This window comes from Thamnophis elegans, chromosome 2 (assembly GCF_009769535.1).
Source record: "Thamnophis elegans isolate rThaEle1 chromosome 2, rThaEle1.pri, whole genome shotgun sequence".
Taxonomy (NCBI): Eukaryota; Metazoa; Chordata; class Lepidosauria; order Squamata; family Colubridae; genus Thamnophis; species Thamnophis elegans.
Window position 1 is genome coordinate 10,464,425 of NC_045542.1, and position 20,079 is coordinate 10,484,503.

General features: G+C 43.8%; 1 protein-coding gene across 1 annotated transcript; it reads left to right on the top strand.

Annotated features, from left to right (window-relative positions):
* The first annotated feature begins 4,530 nt into the window (after positions 1-4,530).
* APEX2 (apurinic/apyrimidinic endodeoxyribonuclease 2) lies at positions 4,531-19,053 on the top strand. Its single transcript, XM_032210080.1, has 6 exons — positions 4,531-4,712; positions 7,182-7,265; positions 10,024-10,204; positions 13,212-13,358; positions 15,617-15,686; positions 17,480-19,053. Exons 1-6 carry the CDS (start codon positions 4,592-4,594, stop codon positions 18,461-18,463), a joined length of 1,587 nt encoding a protein of 528 aa, XP_032065971.1. The 5' UTR covers positions 4,531-4,591; the 3' UTR covers positions 18,464-19,053.
* Positions 19,054-20,079: the final 1,026 nt, after the last annotated feature.

Consider the following 20,079-nt stretch of genomic DNA (forward strand, 5'->3'; position numbering starts at 1 on the left):
TAAAGTCAACTTTTCCTTCATTATAAACTGAGAAGGTGCTTGGGCCAACGAGTCACAAAATAATATTTCTCAAAACAAAGAAAAAGGTTCGGTGAAAACTGATCCTTTATAAATCTGATTCAAAAGACTGGAATTAGTGCATAAGACTTTCTAGGAGGATTATATCTTGAGCCTGGTTGATAATTCAAATTCCAGGTTCGGATTCTGAGCAGATAAAGACCTGATTACCTAAAGAACCAATTCACCATTTCTCTGAGTTTTTTTTCTGCCTGTGATTAGCTTGCAAACGTCTTTGCCATCATCAAATGAATAAGGAAATTTAGCATTTAAAATCTTGGTGTAATCCGGATGCTTATATGTCCTTTCTTTCAGCACGAGGCAGTAGTTAGCACCGGATGATCACTATCAAATGAAAACAACTTTCTTCTATTAGGATATTTTTTACATATATACATCTTTAATAAATTGTTTGAATATACATCAGAAGAGTGACACACTGAAGTAAGCAAAATCCAATGCATTTTTTTAAATCAAGATTTTTATCTGTTGATATATTTATATTAATTCTCCGTGACTGCCCTGGGACTGATGAAAGATAGGAGATAATGAAATAATCCACTGACTATAATACAAAATCAGAAGTTATAATTCAATAATAACTACCATACCCATTTTATAAGAAGGAAAACTAACAACATGCTGCAGACCTTTCAAAAAAATAATTATATTAGAAGATCAGTGACTATGTTAGATGACCCACAATGGGATAATCCAGTGATGGTGAACCTTTTCACCACCAAGTGCCCAAATTAGAACACCTGTGCATATACACGCACTAAAGTGCCAGAAACTCAAAGACCAACTAGCCGGTGTGCATGCCTGTTCTTTGGCCATTGTTTTGGCTGTTTTTGAGGCCGTTTTCTGGCTGTTTTGGGGGCCAAAAACAGCCCAAGAAACGGCCTGAAAACAGTCAGAAAAACAGCCTGAAAACTGGCCTGAAAATGACCCCCAAAATGGCTCAAAAACGGCCTGGTTTTTGGCCATTTTCGGGCATTCTGGCATCTCTAAAGACCAGCTGGCCAGTGCACACCGGAAACCAGAAGAGCAGCTAGTGACGGGGTGTGTGCCCACAGAGAGGGCACCTCTGGCACACATAATCACAGGGATAGTGTTTTAAGTTGTAGGACTGGGATCAGAAAGCCACATTCATATCTATCCACAGTTACTGGGTGACTTTGGCTCTATCACTTTCTTTCAGCCCAAACTGCCCTGTAGGGCTGTTGTGGGAAAGAAGGAAGAGGGATTCTGTATACACCACTGTGAAGTCCTGGAAGAAATCTGGCATATACAGTAAACCTGATGATTATAACAAGGGGAAACATGCCAAATTAAAGTGGACTTTTACTACAGAGACCCCACATGGAGGTAGAGACCAAAATTAGGTAAGTTAAGCGACGTGGAATAAATTAGGTAAAGATCCTTTTAAAGATAAAAATGAATAAAACTCAATTTATCAAAACTGTTTGGCTACATTTGTATGCCTTCTTATGCAAGTAGATTAGCTTTGCAGCAAGTTGCTCAATATGTCTACTCCCATTTAACATAGACAGCCCTTTCACCAACAACTTCAATCCAAGCTGTATATCGCAGAGAAAATCCTGGGCATCAATGCCTCCACCTTCCACCTGCCAACATTCTAGGCCAGGAAGTATAATGCAAGCTGGGAAGTCTTTGATTAGGCTGAGTTGATGGACAGGGGGGGGGGGAGGGAAGGGTACTATTCTGTGCAGCCCAATTTTGGGTACTTCCCAGTCTGAATCAGAAACCTACGCCCGACAACAAGAAGCCACAAATGAGGTCGTTGAGTATTGGATTCTAAGACGACATTCTGCCTGTCCTTTTAAAGCAGACGTAAAGTGAGATTTAGACATTAAGTGTGAAACCTACTGGGTCAGGCTGGACAGCCTCTTAGAGCCCCTTTACCTCTATATTAAAAGCCACATAGACAGAGTTGGAGCTTGCAAAAGAAACAGGAAGCCAGTGCCTAACCACAAGATGTCCCTATGTCAAAAGCCTATGTCAAAAGTCCAAGGTTCAATTAAAGTTCGTTAATGACACGTACTCCATAAACAAAAGGAGAAGTAAGGCCCCATCTCCTTATAAGGCTTTCTCCTCAAGGTAACCACTAAGAAATGTGTTAAGGATTTCCGTGTTGCAATGCTTTTGAGAATGTACAAGAATGCCTGCTTCGATAATGAAGGCTGTTCAGAACTTGCAATGCTAAGCCATGGGCTCGCTTTCTGAACCTGGCTGCCAAATAAACTTTTCCTGTATCCTGAGAAGTCTGAAGCCTGTCATTTTCTGCAACACTCCTTAAAGTACAACTTCTATTGCCCTCCTAGTTTTCTAGTTACCAACCGTATCAATAAAAAAAACTCCTACCTGGGATTTTGACCGGTTTTCCCTCCATAGCTGATCAACCCTGTTTGTTTTCTGGAAAGCCATGGCATTGGAAGGATTGCCTTGTCACTAGATCAAGAACTTTCTTTAGGGGTCAGGTTTCCAGTCATGGTGTCATTAATAATTGTTGCTGAGCTGGAGGCAGTCTTTCAAAAAAAAAAAAAAAATGCTTCGCAGAAAAGGTCAGTACTAATATTAGCCTTAAAGATGGAAGGAGACAGCAGCACCAGATCATAGGGTAAAATTGTTGTCTAACCCAGATGGGTAGGAGCACAGAAGACGATCTTTGCATCCAAATCCCATTAAAATCATTACAATTTTTAGGCAAGTGTAGGACACAATAATAATAAGCAGTGTAACATTTGTGGATTTGGATAATTATCAGAGCCAAAAGTCCCTGGGTGAACTCTCGGTCAGACGCTCTTCTACAGCCCCGCATACTTTACAAGTTTAAAGAGTTGGGGTTTTGGGTATAAAATTTTAGAAGGAAAAGTGGGATAAAAATTAAGTATGCATAATTAATAAGTGGATTCCACAGTAAAATTAATAATAACCATAGGGATTATGTATAACCTTGCATTCCTCAAGTACTTGTGTGACCCTCCGCCATGAATAAAACTAATAAAACTGCTGCCATTTTTTTTGACAAATTGCTAGATCTGCCAATTTAGCCATTCAGACAAGAATTGATTCCAAATGCCAAATTCCCTCACTTTCCATTTGCAAGATAATTCTTCCTGCTTTAGTTTGGTCGATTATATAACCCATAGTTTGTCTTCATGACCTTCAAGACTATAAAGTTATTATGAAGCTTGTAAAGTGATTTGATTTGATTGATTTGATTTTATTATATTTATATGCCGCCCTTTTCCCCCGAAGGGGACTCAGGGCGGCTCACAATTCAAATCAGGGAAGGGGGTACAGACAGAAAATAAAAAAGACGAAACATAACAATACATAATTTAAAAACACACAACAGTCATACCATTCGAGACGGGGGCCAGCAGCTCTTTAGCCCCAGGCCTGTCGGAACAGCCAGGTCGGCGGATGGAATTCGGAGGAGGCCTAATCTGTGGGATCTAATCGGTCTATTGGAGGTAATTGGCAGCAGGCGGTCTCTCAAGTGGAAGTATAAAGATCTTGAACTTTCCCTTCCAAAAACTCTCTGGCTTTTTGCAAAATTCAATTTTAAAAAAATCACCTGTCTTTCATGGGGGTATCACTTGGCATCCTACCCTTCCCTTCCCAGCTCCCATTTGCTTCAGATTTTGCAAAATTAATTTTACTGTATCGGATTTTATGTTTGCAAGCCAAATTAAGAAACAATTAGCTGTGAAAGGAGATTAAATTTTCTCTCAAAGGCAGCAGACCTTAAGTCTCCAAACGTCCACGAACAGGTTAAAAATGCAAGTCAATTACAAGGAACAAAATTCTGATGGCCAATCATTTTTAGCAGCTATAATTGATTAGTCAATAATGTCATATGTTTGTAAAGTGTATCCTAAATCTTGAATCCTCTCTTGTAGATATATGTGTCTGTGTCTGTATATATTTATCAGCACAAATGCAACATATGTATCATCACAAGAGACCATCCAGACAGAAAGCCATTATTTTTATTGTTGCCTTCGTTACATTTGTGTTCCATTTATGCTGATAAATAAATAAAGGGAGACTAGTATAGATCTATTTCAAGCTATTTAGCTCTTATCAGCTAGCCTGATTTATTTATCAGCACAAATGAAACATATCTATCTATCTATCTATCTTATCTATCTATCATCTATCTAACTTATCTCTATCTATCTATCTATCTATCTATCTATCATCTATCTATCTATCTATCTATCTATCTATCTATCTATCTATCTATCTATCTATCTATCTATCTATCTATCTATCTATCTATCTATCTATCTATCTATCTATCTATTCTGTTCGAAATAGCACACGCAACTTCGAATTCATTCCCCCCACTTCCGCCCCGCAGATCACGAAGTCTAAATAGAACCGGAAGTGAACGCCCATTTTATTTTTAAAAAATAAAACCCTCTAGCTTGGCGGCAGGAAGTGACGTTCGGCGGAGGGTTTGCCTTCCTTGCCTGGGTTCGAGCCGCCCCGCTTGGCTGGGATGAGGCTGGTGACTTGGAACGTGAACGGGCTCCGGGCAGGAGCGGGGTCGGCGGGGTTGAGGCAGCTCCTGGATTCTTTGGGAGCGGATCTTATTTGCTTGCAGGAGACTAAGATAACCCGTGAGTCCCAGCATCCCCACGTGCATCCGTGCAAGGCAGAGCTTGACAAGTGCTAAAATGCAAAACCGGGGTTGAAGCTGGCAGGGTGTGTGTGTGTGTGTGTGTGTGTGTTTTCCCCGTATTTTTGTATAGGTTTTTTTTTATTTGCAGCTTTGACCACTTGCTCTCTGGCCGGACGGGGCTCTCAACCTCCTGTCTAAAATCGAAGCATATAAGAATCGGGAGGAGAAGGAGAGACTGCCCCAAATGGGTCAGCTTCAGACACCATGGTCAGTACAGGTAGTCCTCGGTTTACAACAGTTCGTTTGAAGGTTACAACGGCATTGAAAAAAGTGACAAGATCATTTTTCAGGCTTATGACCTGTGCAGCATCCCCATGCTCATATGATTTATATTCGGATGCTTGACAGGTGACTCAAGTTGCAGTGTCCCTGTGTGATCCTCTTTTGCAACCTTCTAACAAGCAAAGCCAATGCGGGGCGGGGAGAGCCAGATTGAGGGTGTTACTAACTTTAACAACTGCAGTGATTCATTTAACAACTGTGGCAAGAATAGTAAAATGGAGCAAAGTTCACTGCACAAATTTCTCACTTAGCAACATACATGTTGGGCTCAATGGTGGTCGTAACTCAAGGACTAACTGTAGTTGGGAATTGGAGATGGCAGACAACGTATCTAACTTTCCAGCCCCAGTCCCCAAACCTGAGATTTGTTTGGCTAATTCAGATTGATTGATTTATTTATTTATTTATTTATTTATTTATTTATTTATTTATTTATTTATTTATTTATTTATTTATTTATATGATTTATGTTTGGCTAATTCAGATTTTTATTTATTTATTTGTTTGTTTATTATTTATTTATACATACATACATACATACATACATACATACATACATACATACATACATACGATTTATAGGCCGCCCAATCCCGGAGGACTGCGGGCGGCTTACAAAGAAGAAAAAAAGAAATAATAAAAAGAGTAAAAATAAAAATAAAAACAGGTTAAAATCAACACACGTACATTCATTTTGATCGGGGCTGGACCTCAACAATGCGGTCAACAGCCCCAGGCCTACCGGAATAGCCATGTTTTAACGGCTTTTCTGAAGGCCATGAGAGTGTTGCTGGATCAAAACCACAGATTTGGCAATTAGAAACCAAAATTCAGGAATAATTCCTAACACTTATAAATATGTTGATTGAAACTATCATTTGGGGTACAATGGGAGCAGTGATGGTTTGTACGCCCCGATACAGGCATACTGGTGCCTGCTGGGAGCACCAAGTACTGTTCCGTTACGGTGCTCTGGAGGGCCCACCTGCCCGCCCGAGTTCCTTACCTGTATTTGAGCTCTTCCACACATGGAGCGTATGACACCTACGTGACGCTCTGCCGAGCAGCTGGAATGTCATGGAGGCGTCGTGGAGGTAAGGATGCATGCGCGCGCTATCCGTGCGTGCTGCGCGCATGCATGTGGAGGACGCCGGGCTGTACCAATTGCAGTGGGATCCGGAACCCACCACTGAATGGGAGGGGAAAATATAACTTGCAATCTAGTAGTTGCCTAAAATTTGTTGTTTTTTTGTTGTATATCAGCAGCTACTTTTCTATGTGATTTGTGTTTACTGTTTGCACATTAATAAAAATAGATTTTAAAAATGAATTTGGCTAATACATCCTCCATTCTCCCTTCTTCTAGTTAATGCATACATTTGGAAAAACCCCAAAAGAGCCAAGTGTGCAGAGACCTCTTAGTATTCATCTTCAGTGGGTACTTTTTAAACATGCAGAGAATTAAAAAAAAAACGAAATGGGAACTTAATGTAAACAACGAATGAGGCTGTGTCTTTAAGGAAATATAAGATTGTAGCTCCCTGTCCATGGTGTGTACAGTAGTAATTTATTGCTGTAATAATAATTGATAATGTTGCAAGTCTAGATAAACTTGCCTCCTCCTGCTTTTCTTCCACTCAAAGGGAAGAACATGTTGAAAGTGCCTTGTGTAGTTATCAAAAAATAAACATATACTTTCCTCATCAGGATATCTTAATCTGATTACGAGAGTAATATAATTAATTGTTTAAAATGTCAATATTTCTGGATATATAATGTTGGGGAGGATGAAAAGAAAATTAAAAAGAGGATAGCTAGCAAAAAGAGCCGAGGTGGCGCAGTGGTTAGAGTGCTGCACTGCAGGCTACTTCAGCTGACGTTCTGCAGTTCGGCGGTTCAAATCTCACCGGTTCAAGGTTGACTCAGCCTTCCATCCTTCCGAGATGGGTGAAATGAGGACCCGGACTGTGGGGGCAAGTTGCTGACTCAATTTGCTAAAAAAATTTGTAAACCGCTTAGAGAGGGCTGAAAGCCCTATAAAGCGGTATATAAGTCTAATAAATAAATAAATAAAAGCTGCTCCAGGCTGATCTTTTTCCTCACTAAAATTCCGCTTTGTTCTCAGGTGACCTCTTGGAGGAACCATTGGCTATAGTGGAGGGCTATAACTCCTACTTCAGTTTCAGTCGCACTCGCAGTGGATATTCAGGTACTGATGGGTCCGTACAAGTCCAGTTGATTCCTGGATTAATTTCTCGATTCCTGTTGCTGTGTCTTAAACAGTGTCGTTCTCTGTAATAGTAAAGAAATAAGTATGATTCAAAGGCATGATTGAAAATATCTCATGTTTCTAAAGCCAGGCTGAACACGTGGCATATTTTTTCAGTGTAGTATTCTAATGTAGTGTTCTGTGTTATTTTGTTGGTATGTAAAATTGTATTATGGTTTGCACACTTTCTTGCATTCACTGTTGCTGCCGGCCAGTGGCCAGAGGAGCTGGCAGCAAATTTGGACGGTGAGGAGGTGGGGGAAGAACATGGGCCAGTCCTGGAGTCTGGGGAAGGTTCTGACGAGTGGTCTGCATCAGAGGTAGAGATGGGGCCAGGGCCGTCTGACAGTTATCAGCTGCCTTCAGAGTCAGACATCAGTGAGGCAGACGAACAGCTGGAGCCTGTTCCCGGTGTGCGCATGCGCAGAGTTGCCAGACGAATGGAACAACTAAGGACCAAGGGTTGACTTGGGAGTAAAGCCACAGGTGGATGGTGAATGGCCCCTCTCATAGGGAATAAAAGGAGCGGAGGGGTGTTTGCAGGAGACAATTAGTTCATTCCTGCATTCTTGTCAAGTATTGTGGTGTCTGAAAGCTATCGGCCTGGCCACTCTCCAAGCCTGATAAAGGTCGGTAATTGTGAACTATCTTGAAAGACTGTGGGACGGGACTTTTCTGGAAAGGAATTCACTGTAAATTAAATAAAAGGGGTTTATCCGGCTTTATGCTGCTGGAGAAGCCTAGGTCAGAACATAAAATGCCCTTTTTGGCATTGAAACATAGATTGATCTCTTCTAATCTGTGGCCACTGTATCATTCTCCAGATTTGTTGGCATAATTTAATAAACTTCTGTTGCTATATTTTAATGGGTATTCCATCAGTTCTTGTAGTTTTCCAACTTGATAAGGATTGGAGCACTGAACTAGCTTCAACTTCTAGTACTATAGGTTCTTGTAAATAAAGCGTATCTAAGCTAAGTTATCTTGGATGTTGACATCTCTACTATACAATATTTTTGTATATTCTTTCTTTCATCTTTTAGCTACTGTTTGTTCATTGACATCCTTTAGCATACCAATTTATGATGGAAAACTAAGCTTAGAGAACTTTTGGAGGTCTTGTTTTCATTCTGCTTCCAATTTACTGTGTCAGGATGTAATAGGATTGTTTTATGCTTGTTTTCCATTTTGGTGGGTTGTTAGGAGTTGCTCATCATGACAATTAAAGGATTGATGTAATAACTAAATAATGATGGTGCCAGAATAAATCCATGCTAAGCTCTTCTCTTAGCAGGAATCTCCTTGGTTTAAATGTCCCTGAGGGCTGCACCTTGTCCTTATCATATGAGATAAACACAAGAGGCTTTTTTTAAATAAAGAAGTTTGAAGCTTATGCCAAACATTATGCTGGGAAATTCCTGGATCGTGATGCCCTGTGCACAGTCACTCATGCCCTCATCCTTTCTCGCCTGGACTACTGTAACACTCTCTACATGGGGCTGCCCTTGAAGAGCACCCAGAGGCTTCAACTGGTCCAGAATGCAGCTGCGTGGGTTATCATGGGGGCACCTAGGTGCTCCCATGTTACACCCTTTTAGGCAGCCTGCACTGGTTGCCGGTTGTCTTCCGGGTGCGATTCAAGGTACTAATTATGACCTTTAAAGCTCTCCATGGCTTAGGCCCAGGATACCTGCGAGACCACCTACTGCCATCGGTAGCCTCCCACCGTCCAGTGCGATCCCACAGAGTTGGCCTCCTCAGGGTGCCGTCGGCCAGACAGTGTCGGCTAGCGACCCCCAGGGGGAGAGCCTTCTCTGTGGGAGCGCCTTCCTCTGGAATGAGCTGCCCCCGGAGCTTCGTATAATCCCCAGCCTCCGGTCCTTCCGACACGCCCTAAAAAGTTGGCTTTTCCAGCAAGCCAGCCTGGCCTGAACAAAACAAATTATTGATTATTGTTAATTTTAATCAAATTTGTTTTTAAAAAATGTTATTGTTAATCTTAATTGGGTTTGTTTTGGACATTCTATTTAATTTTTTTAAACTTTTGTAATATGTGGTGTTTTTTTTTAATGTTGTACACCGCCCTGAGTCCTTGGGAGAAGGGCGGGAGCCGAGGTGGCGCAGTGGTTAAATGCAGCACTGCAGGCTACTGCTAGATCAGCAGTTCAGTGGTTCAAATCTCACCGGCTCAGGGTTGACTCAGCCTTCCATCCTTCCGAGGTGGGTAAAATGAGGACCCAGATTGTTGGGGGCAATATGCTGACTCTGTAAACCGCTTAGAGAGGGCTGAAAGCCCTATGAAGCGGTATATAAGTCTACTGCTATTGCAGTTCGGCTGTTCAAATCTCACCGGCTCAGGGTTGACTCAGCCTTCCATCCTTCCGAGGTGGGTAAAATGAGGACCCGGATTGTTGTTGGGGGCAATATGCTGACTCTGTAAACCGCTTAGAGAGGGCTGAAAGCCCTAGGAAGCGGTATATAAGTCTAACTGCTATTGCTATTGCTATAAATCCAATAAACCAACCAAACCAAATCAAAGGCGACTCTAAAATCGGGGAAGGTTGTATTATAGCTTTGAACATATAGGTTGCTATTCAGGATTTCTGCAGTTAGTGAGAACGTTGGGCCTGTAATTAAGTCGATAGCTTTTTAGCCCTTTCCGATGCAAGATGACCTTTTAAATCTCCTGCGTTTCTAGGCGTTGCAACCTTCTGTAAAGCTAGTGCCACCCCAGAAGCAGCTGAGGAGGGCTTGTCTGGGCTGTTTACCAAGCACAGCGGAGCAGTCGGTTGTTATGGAAGCACAGAGGACTTCACAGTTGATGAGCTCAAGGCCCTGGACAGTGAAGGCCGGGCAGTCATAACCCGTCACCGCATATGGTAAAGATAGCAATCACAAAGGCAGGGGAAGGAATACCTGTTGTTGATGTTGAGTTAGCAAAGTTCCTAGAAGCTGACAACTCATCTAATATGGAGATGAACAGAGAAGTAATTAATAAGGCGGTGTTTTGATCTGGATTCAAAGGGGGAAGAGAATGTTTGGGGCACGCGTTCCTGTGGCATCTATTGGTGACTGCTTTAAGAGGCTAACTTTTTCTGGGCTCACGCAGCAAGACTTTTTGGGAATTCCCCCCCACCCACCTACCCAAATTGATGTGTTTGATTTAAGGAAGTGCTGACAGGAATGATAAGTACGCTCATGCATATTCTGAATCATTTTCTCAATTTGATTTGTAAACCAGGCATTTGGGAATTACTTCTAGGCCAGAAAACAGCCTGCACAAATTCAGATAGCCACTAGATGGTAGCAGAGAGCAGAGAGTCACCTGGGTATAGTATGTCTGGTTAATCCCAGTATTTCACAGGACTTACAGATAAATAGGGCAGCTCCACAAAATGTGAACAGGAACTCAGAAACTCTTTTTTTTTTTAATTAAAAAGTTTTAATAAGTTTTACAATTATATACCTTTCCCCTTCCCTCCCTCCCCCCCAATCCCACATCACCTCCCAGAGCAAATACAGGGTATAAACATTTAACAATCATACACTAAAACAATCTAACTAACTTTAGCATCGTACCTTCGCTTATTCTTTAACTCCCTTTTTGTAAAACTAACTTTAGATAAATTTTAACATTCTTTGTTCATTCATTCATAAACTGAAATTTCTTAGTCCCATATTTATGTTGAATATAATCCGTCCATCTTCTCCATTCCAACTTGTATTTCTCATCTGAATGGTCCTTAAGGTATGCTGATATTTTAGCCATCTCTGCTAAGTTCGTTGCTTTTAATGTCCCTTCTTGAATAGTAGGCAATTCTTCCTTCTTCCAGTACTGCGCCACCAACAATCTTGCTGCCGTTGTTAAGGAACTCAGAAACTCTCGACCCCAGTCTAAACTCAACAATACGTGTGCAAAGTAAACGGCTCCCATCTCTCCAGATATGATTTGGTTAATAGTGCGGAATTCTTTTAGATTGTCATCGAAGGCGCAGACAAGCAAATCTGCCTTGCTAAAGCTATAATTAACTCACTGGAATGAGCCTATATGTTGCTCATGGTAGAAGAATTAGAGATGTATTCGTGGAGATTAAGGCTGTTCTAGCTACTGCAATTACTGTATAATAACATTTTACCTTCAGTTTCAAAGGCAAGTTGAATTTGCAATACTTTTTGCTGAGGAGTGCCAGTGGAGAGAAGTTGTTGCAATGACATCATTCATAATAATAGTGATGATATTTATTTACTTCCTTCCTTCAACTTTGCTGCCACTTGACTTCAGGCTGACTGGGCAACTCACAAAAATATATATAAATTTAACAAAATACATAGAAATACATTACGGGAAATAAATAACAAATCCAGACAAGTACATCAACCTCTGTATGACATATGACAAATATTTTGTTGACGTCCCGCCTTTATTATTTTTATAAACAGCTCAGGGGGTAAACACACACAATATTCCTTCCCTCTCCTGTTTTCCTTCCAATAACAACCCTGTGTGGTGAGTTGGGCTGAGAGAGAATGACTGGCCCAAAGTTACCCAGCTGGGTTTCATGCTTAAGGCAGGACTGGAAGTCACAGTCTCCTGTTGCCTTAACTACTAGACTGAACTGGCTAAAACATATCTCACATTATCATCGTAATTATTCAATTGACAGGATCACCTAATCAGAATTACTCCTGTTTATGTAATAGCCACTATTACATTAGTAAATAGTGGCTTAAAACAAAAGGAGAAGAGGGCCCATACAGTCATTGCAGTGTGTTGAGAACCGTGGCACGACAAAACCGCGCTCGTCAAAATAGCTGTGATAAAACCGCGTCGCTAAAGCCGCGACGTCATCACCGCGATGTCATCACTGCCGCGACAGCGCGGCGGCAGAAGGGCGCTTTAAAACAGCGCGGCGGCAGAAAGCCGATTTAAATTAAGGTAAGGGTTAGGATTAGGTTTAGGGGTTTGCTTTAGGGTTAGGGTTAGGTTTAGGGTGCTGAGTGCTTCGGAAGGTGCGGATTTGCCCTCCGCGGTTATGTCATCGTGGTAGGGTCGCGTTTTTCCTTAGCGCTTCGGACGGCGCGGATTTGCCCTCTGCACTTATGTCGGCGCGGATAAGGGCTTCGCGGTTTTGTGGTGGAACCTGTTGGGAACATCTTTTCTGAGGATTTCCCAGTTGACCCTTTGAAAATAGAATGATAGACAAAATGTGTTGGGGATTGGATCGGCAGGATGCTTGTATTTAAGATGTGAAGCTGCATACTTTTAATATCACATGGACATTAAAAGTAACAAACCTAGCAGAGATGGCTAAAATATCAGCATATCTCAAGGACCACTCAAACGAGAGATATAAACTGGAGTGGAGAAGATGGATTGACTATACTCAAAATAAATATGGGACTAAGAAATTCCAGATAGTTTATGACTGAAGAAACAAGGAATGACGTAATCTGTTTAGAGCTAGCCTAGCAAAGAGGAGTTAAAGCTCAAATGAAAGATGATACTAACTTTTTTTTAAAGTTTATCTTAGAATATCTTTGTTAAAGGTTTATACCCTGTATTGGTTCTGGGAAGTCGGCGGGGGGTGGGGGGAGGTTGGGGGGGGATTTGGGAGGGGAGCGGAGGAGGAGGGAGGTAAATATTTGTAAAAGATTTTTTTTTCTAAAATTTTCAATTAAAAAAAATAGATGTGAAGCTGCATAAAGGAGGTGTATAAATGCTAAGTATTAGTCCTTTTGATATATTCCCCCAGTAGCAGAAAACAGGGTTGGAATATGGGCTGAAAATGGTTAGATTCTTCATAATAGGTGCGGTTGGCTGAGCATTATTGGATGTCATGGAGGGGAGGTGGGCAGGACTAACTCTACACTTTCTCTGTGTCGTAGCACTTCAGAACAGCGGGAAACTCTGCTGACTGTCATCAATGTGTATTGCCCTCGCGCTGACCCTGAAAAGCCAGAACGTGGAGACTTCAAGTTGCAATTCTACCGCCTCTTGCAAGCCCGGGCTGAAGCTCTTCTTAGAGCTGGAGGGTAGGTATGCTGTGAAATCCTTGATTCAGCTGTTATGATTATTGCATTGAGCTAGGCTAAGCAATATCCTTTCTACTTCCTGCAGTGAGAGGAAACCTCTTGAACTATCTTGCAGGGAAACCTGTAAAGTTTGCTAAAACTAAGAATCTAATAAATATTTGTTCCTATTTGTAAGTCCTGTAATATCCCTTTGACTTCTTTCTTTTTTAAAGTAGCATTCAAGCTGCTTTTTTTATTTTGACTGAATAAGTTGAGCAAGATACATATTATATGAGTTTGACATCCGAGACAAAGCCTATTTATCCCAGATCTGTTCTGAATTTTATGCAACTTGCTTAGTGGGATTTGTGCATTACAGATTGTTCAGAACCGAAGTGGCGCAGTGGTTAGGGTGCAGTACTGCAGGCCACTGCAGCTGACAGTTATCTGCAGTTCAGCGGTTCTAATCTCACCAGCTCAAGGTTGACTCAGCCTTCCATCCTTCCGAGGTGGGTGAAATGAGGACCCAGACTGTGGGGGGGCGATATGCTGACTCTGTAAACGGCTTAGAGAGGGCTGAAAGCCCTATGAAGCGGTATATAAGTCTAACTGCTATTGCTATTGCTATTCAGATTTGTGGTATTCCAGCCCTTCATGGTATTGGACCTGGGTACTTGAGAGACCGCCTGCTGCCAATTACCTCCCAAAGACCCATTAGATCTCACAGGGTCGGCCTCCTCCGGGTTCCGTCCACCAGCCAATGCCATCGGGCTATCACCTGGGGGAGGGCCTTCTCTGTAGCAGCTCCGGCCCTTTGGAATGAACTCCCCGCGGAGATTCGGACCCTCACCTCTCTCCAGGCCTTCTGGAAAGCCGTCAAAACCTGGCTGTGCTGGCAGGCCTGGGGTTCATGAGTTCCCCTCCCCTCTCGACTTGTATGGCTGTGTGATTTCGTGTATTTTAATCATGTGTATTGTGTTTATGTCCCCTTCCCCCCTCCCCCTGAGTTGTTCGCCGCCCTGAGTCCCTCCTGGAGAAGGGCGGCATACAAATAAACTAAACACAAATACAAATTTGTAAATCCTGAGATCTTAGTGGTGTGAGCAAATCGCCTACTTTTTAAGGAAATTCTGGAGCAAAAACTATTTGTGTGTGTTATGCACTGAGCACTATCCTGTGTGTGTGTGTGTGAGAGAGAGAGGGAGGGAGGGAGGGAGAGAGAGAGAGAGAGAAGGAAGGTTGGTGGCTAGGTGGAACACAATTCTGGGGAGGTTTGCTTGGAGTGTTTTGTTAAGAACTTGGGAAACATGTCGGACCTCTTTTTGGATATATTTGTTTGCTTGTTTGGCCGGATATGTTTTTGGTCTGTGTAAATGTATTCAAGGCGAGGGAGTGGAGGTCATGGCCTGCTTTGTTAAATGGAAAGTTCCATGTTTAGTATTTTATCTTCAGCAACAGTAATGCTGGGTGAAAAATTGTAGAAAACAGATGTATTTGAAGCCTAGGAAAGCCAATCGCTAATCTGACCCTTTACGACACAGACCGAAGGGGCCACTTGGTTTAAGTGAATGTTCAATGTTTTACTCCAAAGATTTATTCCAAACTTCTACTCGGAACCAAATTTCTCCTTGCTGATATTTCCCAATGCTGCAGCTGCCTGCTTCTGAGTCATCAGCTGCTGTGTTTTATATGTGTACTAACAGTCCAGTGGTGGGTTTCAAAAATTGTTCGAACCTATTCTGTGGGTGTGGCCTCCTTTGTGGGAGTGGCTTGCCGCCCATGTGACCGGATGGGAGTGGCTTGCCGCCCATGCGACCGGATATGAAGATGCCGACGACACTTGTCAGAACCACCTTAAATTACCTCACACACAGCACTGGCATGCGTAAGAATATGATGTAAACTTGTTTTTTAAAAGGCGTCTTTGGTTTGCGTTAAAACAACTTCAACACACGCAATGTTCTGATTGCACCACAAACGCAGTAGTCATCCTTACCTTTCACAGAGGCACTGAGTTTTATAAATAGGAGCATGATAGTGTAGAATAATCATATCCAAGGACCAGTGGTGGGTTTAAAAAAAGTTTGGAACCTCTTCTGTAGGTGTGGCCTGCTTTCCGGGTCCACTGGTGGAACCTCTTCTAACCGGTTCGGTAGATTTGACGAACCGGTTCTACCGAATAGGTGCAAACTGGTAGGAACCCACCTCTGTAACAGTCTCTAAAATGGAGCTGCAGTTTTTGATCTTGAAGATTTTACACGTTCCCTCTCTTCCTCTAGCCATGTGATCATCCTGGGAGACATCAATACTGCACACAGGCCCATCGATCACTGTGATCCAGGAGACTTGGTAAGTGAAGGCCGGGTTCTGACTTAGAGTTCCCCAGCACCACGAAGCCGAGTCCTCCTCCCGATAAACCCCTTTTATTTAATTTACAGTGAATTCCTTTCCAGAAAAGTCCCAGCCCACAGTCTTTCAAGATAGTTCCACAATTACCGACCTTTATCAGGCTTGGAGAGTGGCCAGGCCGATATCTTTCAGACGCCGCAATACTTGGCAAGAATGCAGGAACGAACTCATTGTCTCCTGCAAACACCCCTCCCCTTTCGCTCCTCTTTTATTCCCTATGATAGGGAGCATTCACCGTCCACCTGTGGCTTTACTCCCAAGGGACCCTTGTTCCCTTCATCTGGCAACTCTGCGCATGCACACACTGGGAACAGGCTCCAGCTGTTCATCTGCTTCACAGATGCCTGACTCTGAAGGCAGCTGATAACTGTCAGACGGCCCTGGCCCCCTCTCTGCCTCTGATGCAGAGCCCTCATCAGAGCCTTCCCCAGACTCCAGGACTGACCCATGTTCCTCCCCAACTTCCTCACTGTCCGAATCTGCTGCCAGCTCTGCTGGCCGCTGATGGACCACAACAGGCCAGTCAGCGTTCCAGTCCCACCTTAGGCACAAAAACGGCTGGGTGACTTTGCACCAGTAACTTTCTCAGCCCAACTCACCTGAAAAGGGTGGTGGTTGTGGGGAAAATGTTTACCATCTTGAGTTATTCAAAAAAGTAATAAAATCGGGATGTACAGTAAATAAAATAATGCTGATCTGTAGTACAAGGTTGTTACAAAGCAGGGGAGGGCAACGTAGCCCCAGGCTCGCATATGGCTTCCCAGGCCCTTTTTTGCAGTCCCTGAGACTCCAGTAGTCCATGATTACTGAAACCCAGCAGCTCAGTTTCCTGGGTTGGGGAGGAGATGGAAGCTCTGGTCTTGTGAACCTTAAAATATGGCCAGATTTGCAACCAGAGCCACCATATGTGAGATATGATTCTATTGTATTGTATTTAATGGATTTATAGGTAGCCCAATCCCGGAGGACTCCGGGCGGCTTACAGAAAAGAAGTAAATTATCAAAAAAATAAAGAATTAAAAAAGACAAAGAAAACAGTTTAAAAAATCACCATGCACCCAATCTGATCGGGGCTGGACCTCAGTAATGAGGTCAACAGCCCCAGGCCTGCTGGAATAGCCAGGTTTTAACGGCTTTTTGGAAGGCCATGAGAGTGGGTAGGGTCCGGATCTCTGGGGGTAGTTCATTCCATAGGGTCGGAGCGGCTACACCCTCCTCTGAGGAGCCGCCAGCCGACATTGCCTGGCTGACGACACCTGAAGGAGGCCCGCCCTGTGCGATCTTACCGGCCGTTGGGAGGTATGCGGCAGTAGGCGGTCTCGCAGGTATCCAGGTCCTAAGCCATGTAGGGCTTTAAAGGTAATAACCAGCACCTTTAATCGCATTCGGAGACCAATAGGAAGCCAGTGCAGCTCGCGGAGGATAGGTGTAACGTGGGTGTATCTTGGTACACCCAATATCGCTCGCGCGGCTGCATTCTGGACTAATTGTAGTCTCCGAACGCTTTTCAGGGGCAGCCCCATGAAGAGCGCATTACAGTAGTCTAGTCTTGAGGTGACGAGGGCGTGAGTGACCGTTTAAAGTGCCTCTACCCATTTTGAAGTCCAGGTCTTCTGTGCTGGGCTGGTCCAAAATCTTGCACCCGTTTGATGATACACAGAAAGCACTTTACTCTCATTAAACTAGCCTGATGGCCTTATAACGTATCCCTAATGCTTCTCTTCTGACTGCAGGAATCCTTCCAGGAGCATCCTGGGCGTCGCTGGCTGGACGGCTTCCTCTGGGAGCCTGGCAGAGATTCTGAGAAGGAGAATCTCTTTGTTGATACTTTCCGCTTTCTGAACCCGAATCAGGATGAAGCCTACACTTGCTGGTGTAACGTAACAGGATCCCGGCATGTGAACTACGGTACCCGCATTGACTACATCCTGGCTGATCGTGCTCTGGCATTGTTGGAACTGACCGATGCCCAGATTATGCCAGAGGTGTTGGGCTCTGACCACTGTCCTGTCCAGGCTGTGCTGAAAAGTACCTGCTTAGCTGCCCCAAGGTGTCCCCCGCTCTGTACCCGCTTCCTGCCTGAGTTTGCTGGCACCCAACAGAAGCTCAGCCGGTTTCTGGTAAAAGTGGAACAGACCCAACTGCCTGGGAAGGCGCAGAAACGGAGCAAAGCAGAGAGAACCGCCGTGGGGGATTTGAAGAAAAGGCGGACCGGCCCAGCACAGGAAGGGCAAGGGGATTTGCGTAGCTTCTTCAAAGCCGGGAACTTGGGTGCTGAGTCTGTAGATGATGGAAGGGGCCGGTCAGTTTTGAATGTGGTCCAGAGGGCGGAAGCAGAAGATTCTGGGAAACAGCCTCCTATGGAGAGCATTGAAAGGATAGCTGATAAATGTGGGGTAGAGAAAGTCTCGGGGGTAACCCAGACACCTGTCAAGAGTCCAAAGAAAGCACCCTCCAAGGGTGTGACCAGCAAGGCAGCTATGAATTGTGAGAAAAACACACCTCCCTCTACGCAAAACCAGTCTCTGTTGTGGAAGTCGCTGCTACCTGGCCCTGCACAGCCACCTTACTGTAAGGGCCACAAGGAGCCCTGTGTGTTGCGGACAGTGAAGAAACAAGGACCAAATTGTGGACGGCGCTTCTTTGTCTGTGCCCGGCCTCTGGGGAAACCCTCGGATCCCCGTGCACGGTGTGACTACTTCCTGTGGGCCAGCTAAGGCACTTCCTGAGTAGAGGCCGAATCTGATTTGTGTTTCGGGTGCTATGTACTCCATTTGAACTGTCCCGGCAGGCCACTCTGCCTTGGGATGAGTAACTCCCAAGTGGCTGCACGAGGTCAACAACGCAGATTTTGTCCTGCTCAACACGTCTCTTTTATATCACAGGGATTTCTAAAAGGATTCAGGCAACCTTTGATCTCAGTCCTCTTTTTGCTGTTGTCCCATTAAAAATTTGAATCTTTGTCATTGCTGAGAAATGACTCTCCTTTGCAGAAAACCCAATTTTTTAAAAAAAAACATTTGTTAAAATAAAGATCTTTGGTCAAAACAAAGACACAAACACCCTTCTGTGTTTTCTCTGTAAATCGGGGGCGTTCTTCTCTGAAAAGAGAGGAGGTGAGGCTAGGAAACCTCACAGCTGTAATTGGAGCTTGTGTGAATGCTTCTAAATCGCTCTTTTAATGTGGTTGGAGAATTTCAAGTAGAAGGGCCAAGTAAATCATGGTCAAAACTCAGGAGGGTCGATTTTAGTTTTGAAAACAAAGTTCTGGGTACTTGAGAGACCGCCTGCTGCCAATTACCTCCAATAGACCAATTAGATCCCACAGATTAGGCCTCCTCCGAATTCCATCCGCCAGCCAATGCCGGCTGGCGACTACCCGGAGGTGAGCCTTCTCTGTGGCTGCTCCGACCCTCTGGAACGAGCTCCCCATGGGGATTCGAACCCTCACCACCCTCCAGGCCTTCCGCAAAGCCCTTAAAACCTGGCTGTTCCAACAGGCCTGGGGCTAAAGAGCTTTTGCCCCCCCTCTTGAATGGTATGGTTGATGTGTGCTTTTAAATTGTGTATTGTTTTGTTCGTCTTTTTTATCCCTTATCTGTATCCCCTTCCCTGACTTGGATTGTGAGCTGCCCTGAGTCCCCTTCGGGGAAAAGGGCGTCATATAAATGCAATCAATTCAATTCAATTCTGCCTACTTTCACAGATGATTGAAATAATTCCACTAGAATTCCCCTTTCTTTCTGCTCTATTTTCTCCAGAATTCGTTATCTGCTGATCCTATGTAGGCTTTTCATTTTTGGATGTTCCTATTAATTGGCAGCCTGGTAAACAATCATGTGGAACAGTGGTTCTCAACCTTCCCAAGGCCGCGACCCTTTAATACAGTTCCTCATGTTGTGGTGACCCCCAACCATAGCAATAGCAGTTAGAGTTATATACCGCTTCATAGGGCTTTCAGCCCTCTCTAAGCGGTTTACAAAGTCAGCATATTGCCCCCAACAATAATCCGGGTCCTCATTTTACCCACCTCGGAAGGATGGAAGGCTGAGTCAACCCTGAGCCGGTGAGATTTGAACAGCCGAGCTGCTGAGCTGCAGTCAGCTGAAGTAGCCTGCAGTGCTGCATTTAACCACTGCGCCACCTCGGCTCTACCATCAAATTGGTGTCTCGGTTCCTAAAGACTATCGAAAATATGTGTTTTCCGATGGTCTTAGGCAATAGCAATTAGACTTATATACCGCTTCATAGGGCTTTCAGCCCTCTCTAAGCGGTTTACAAAGTCAGCATATTGCCCCCAACAATAATCCGGGTCCTCATTTTACCCACCTCG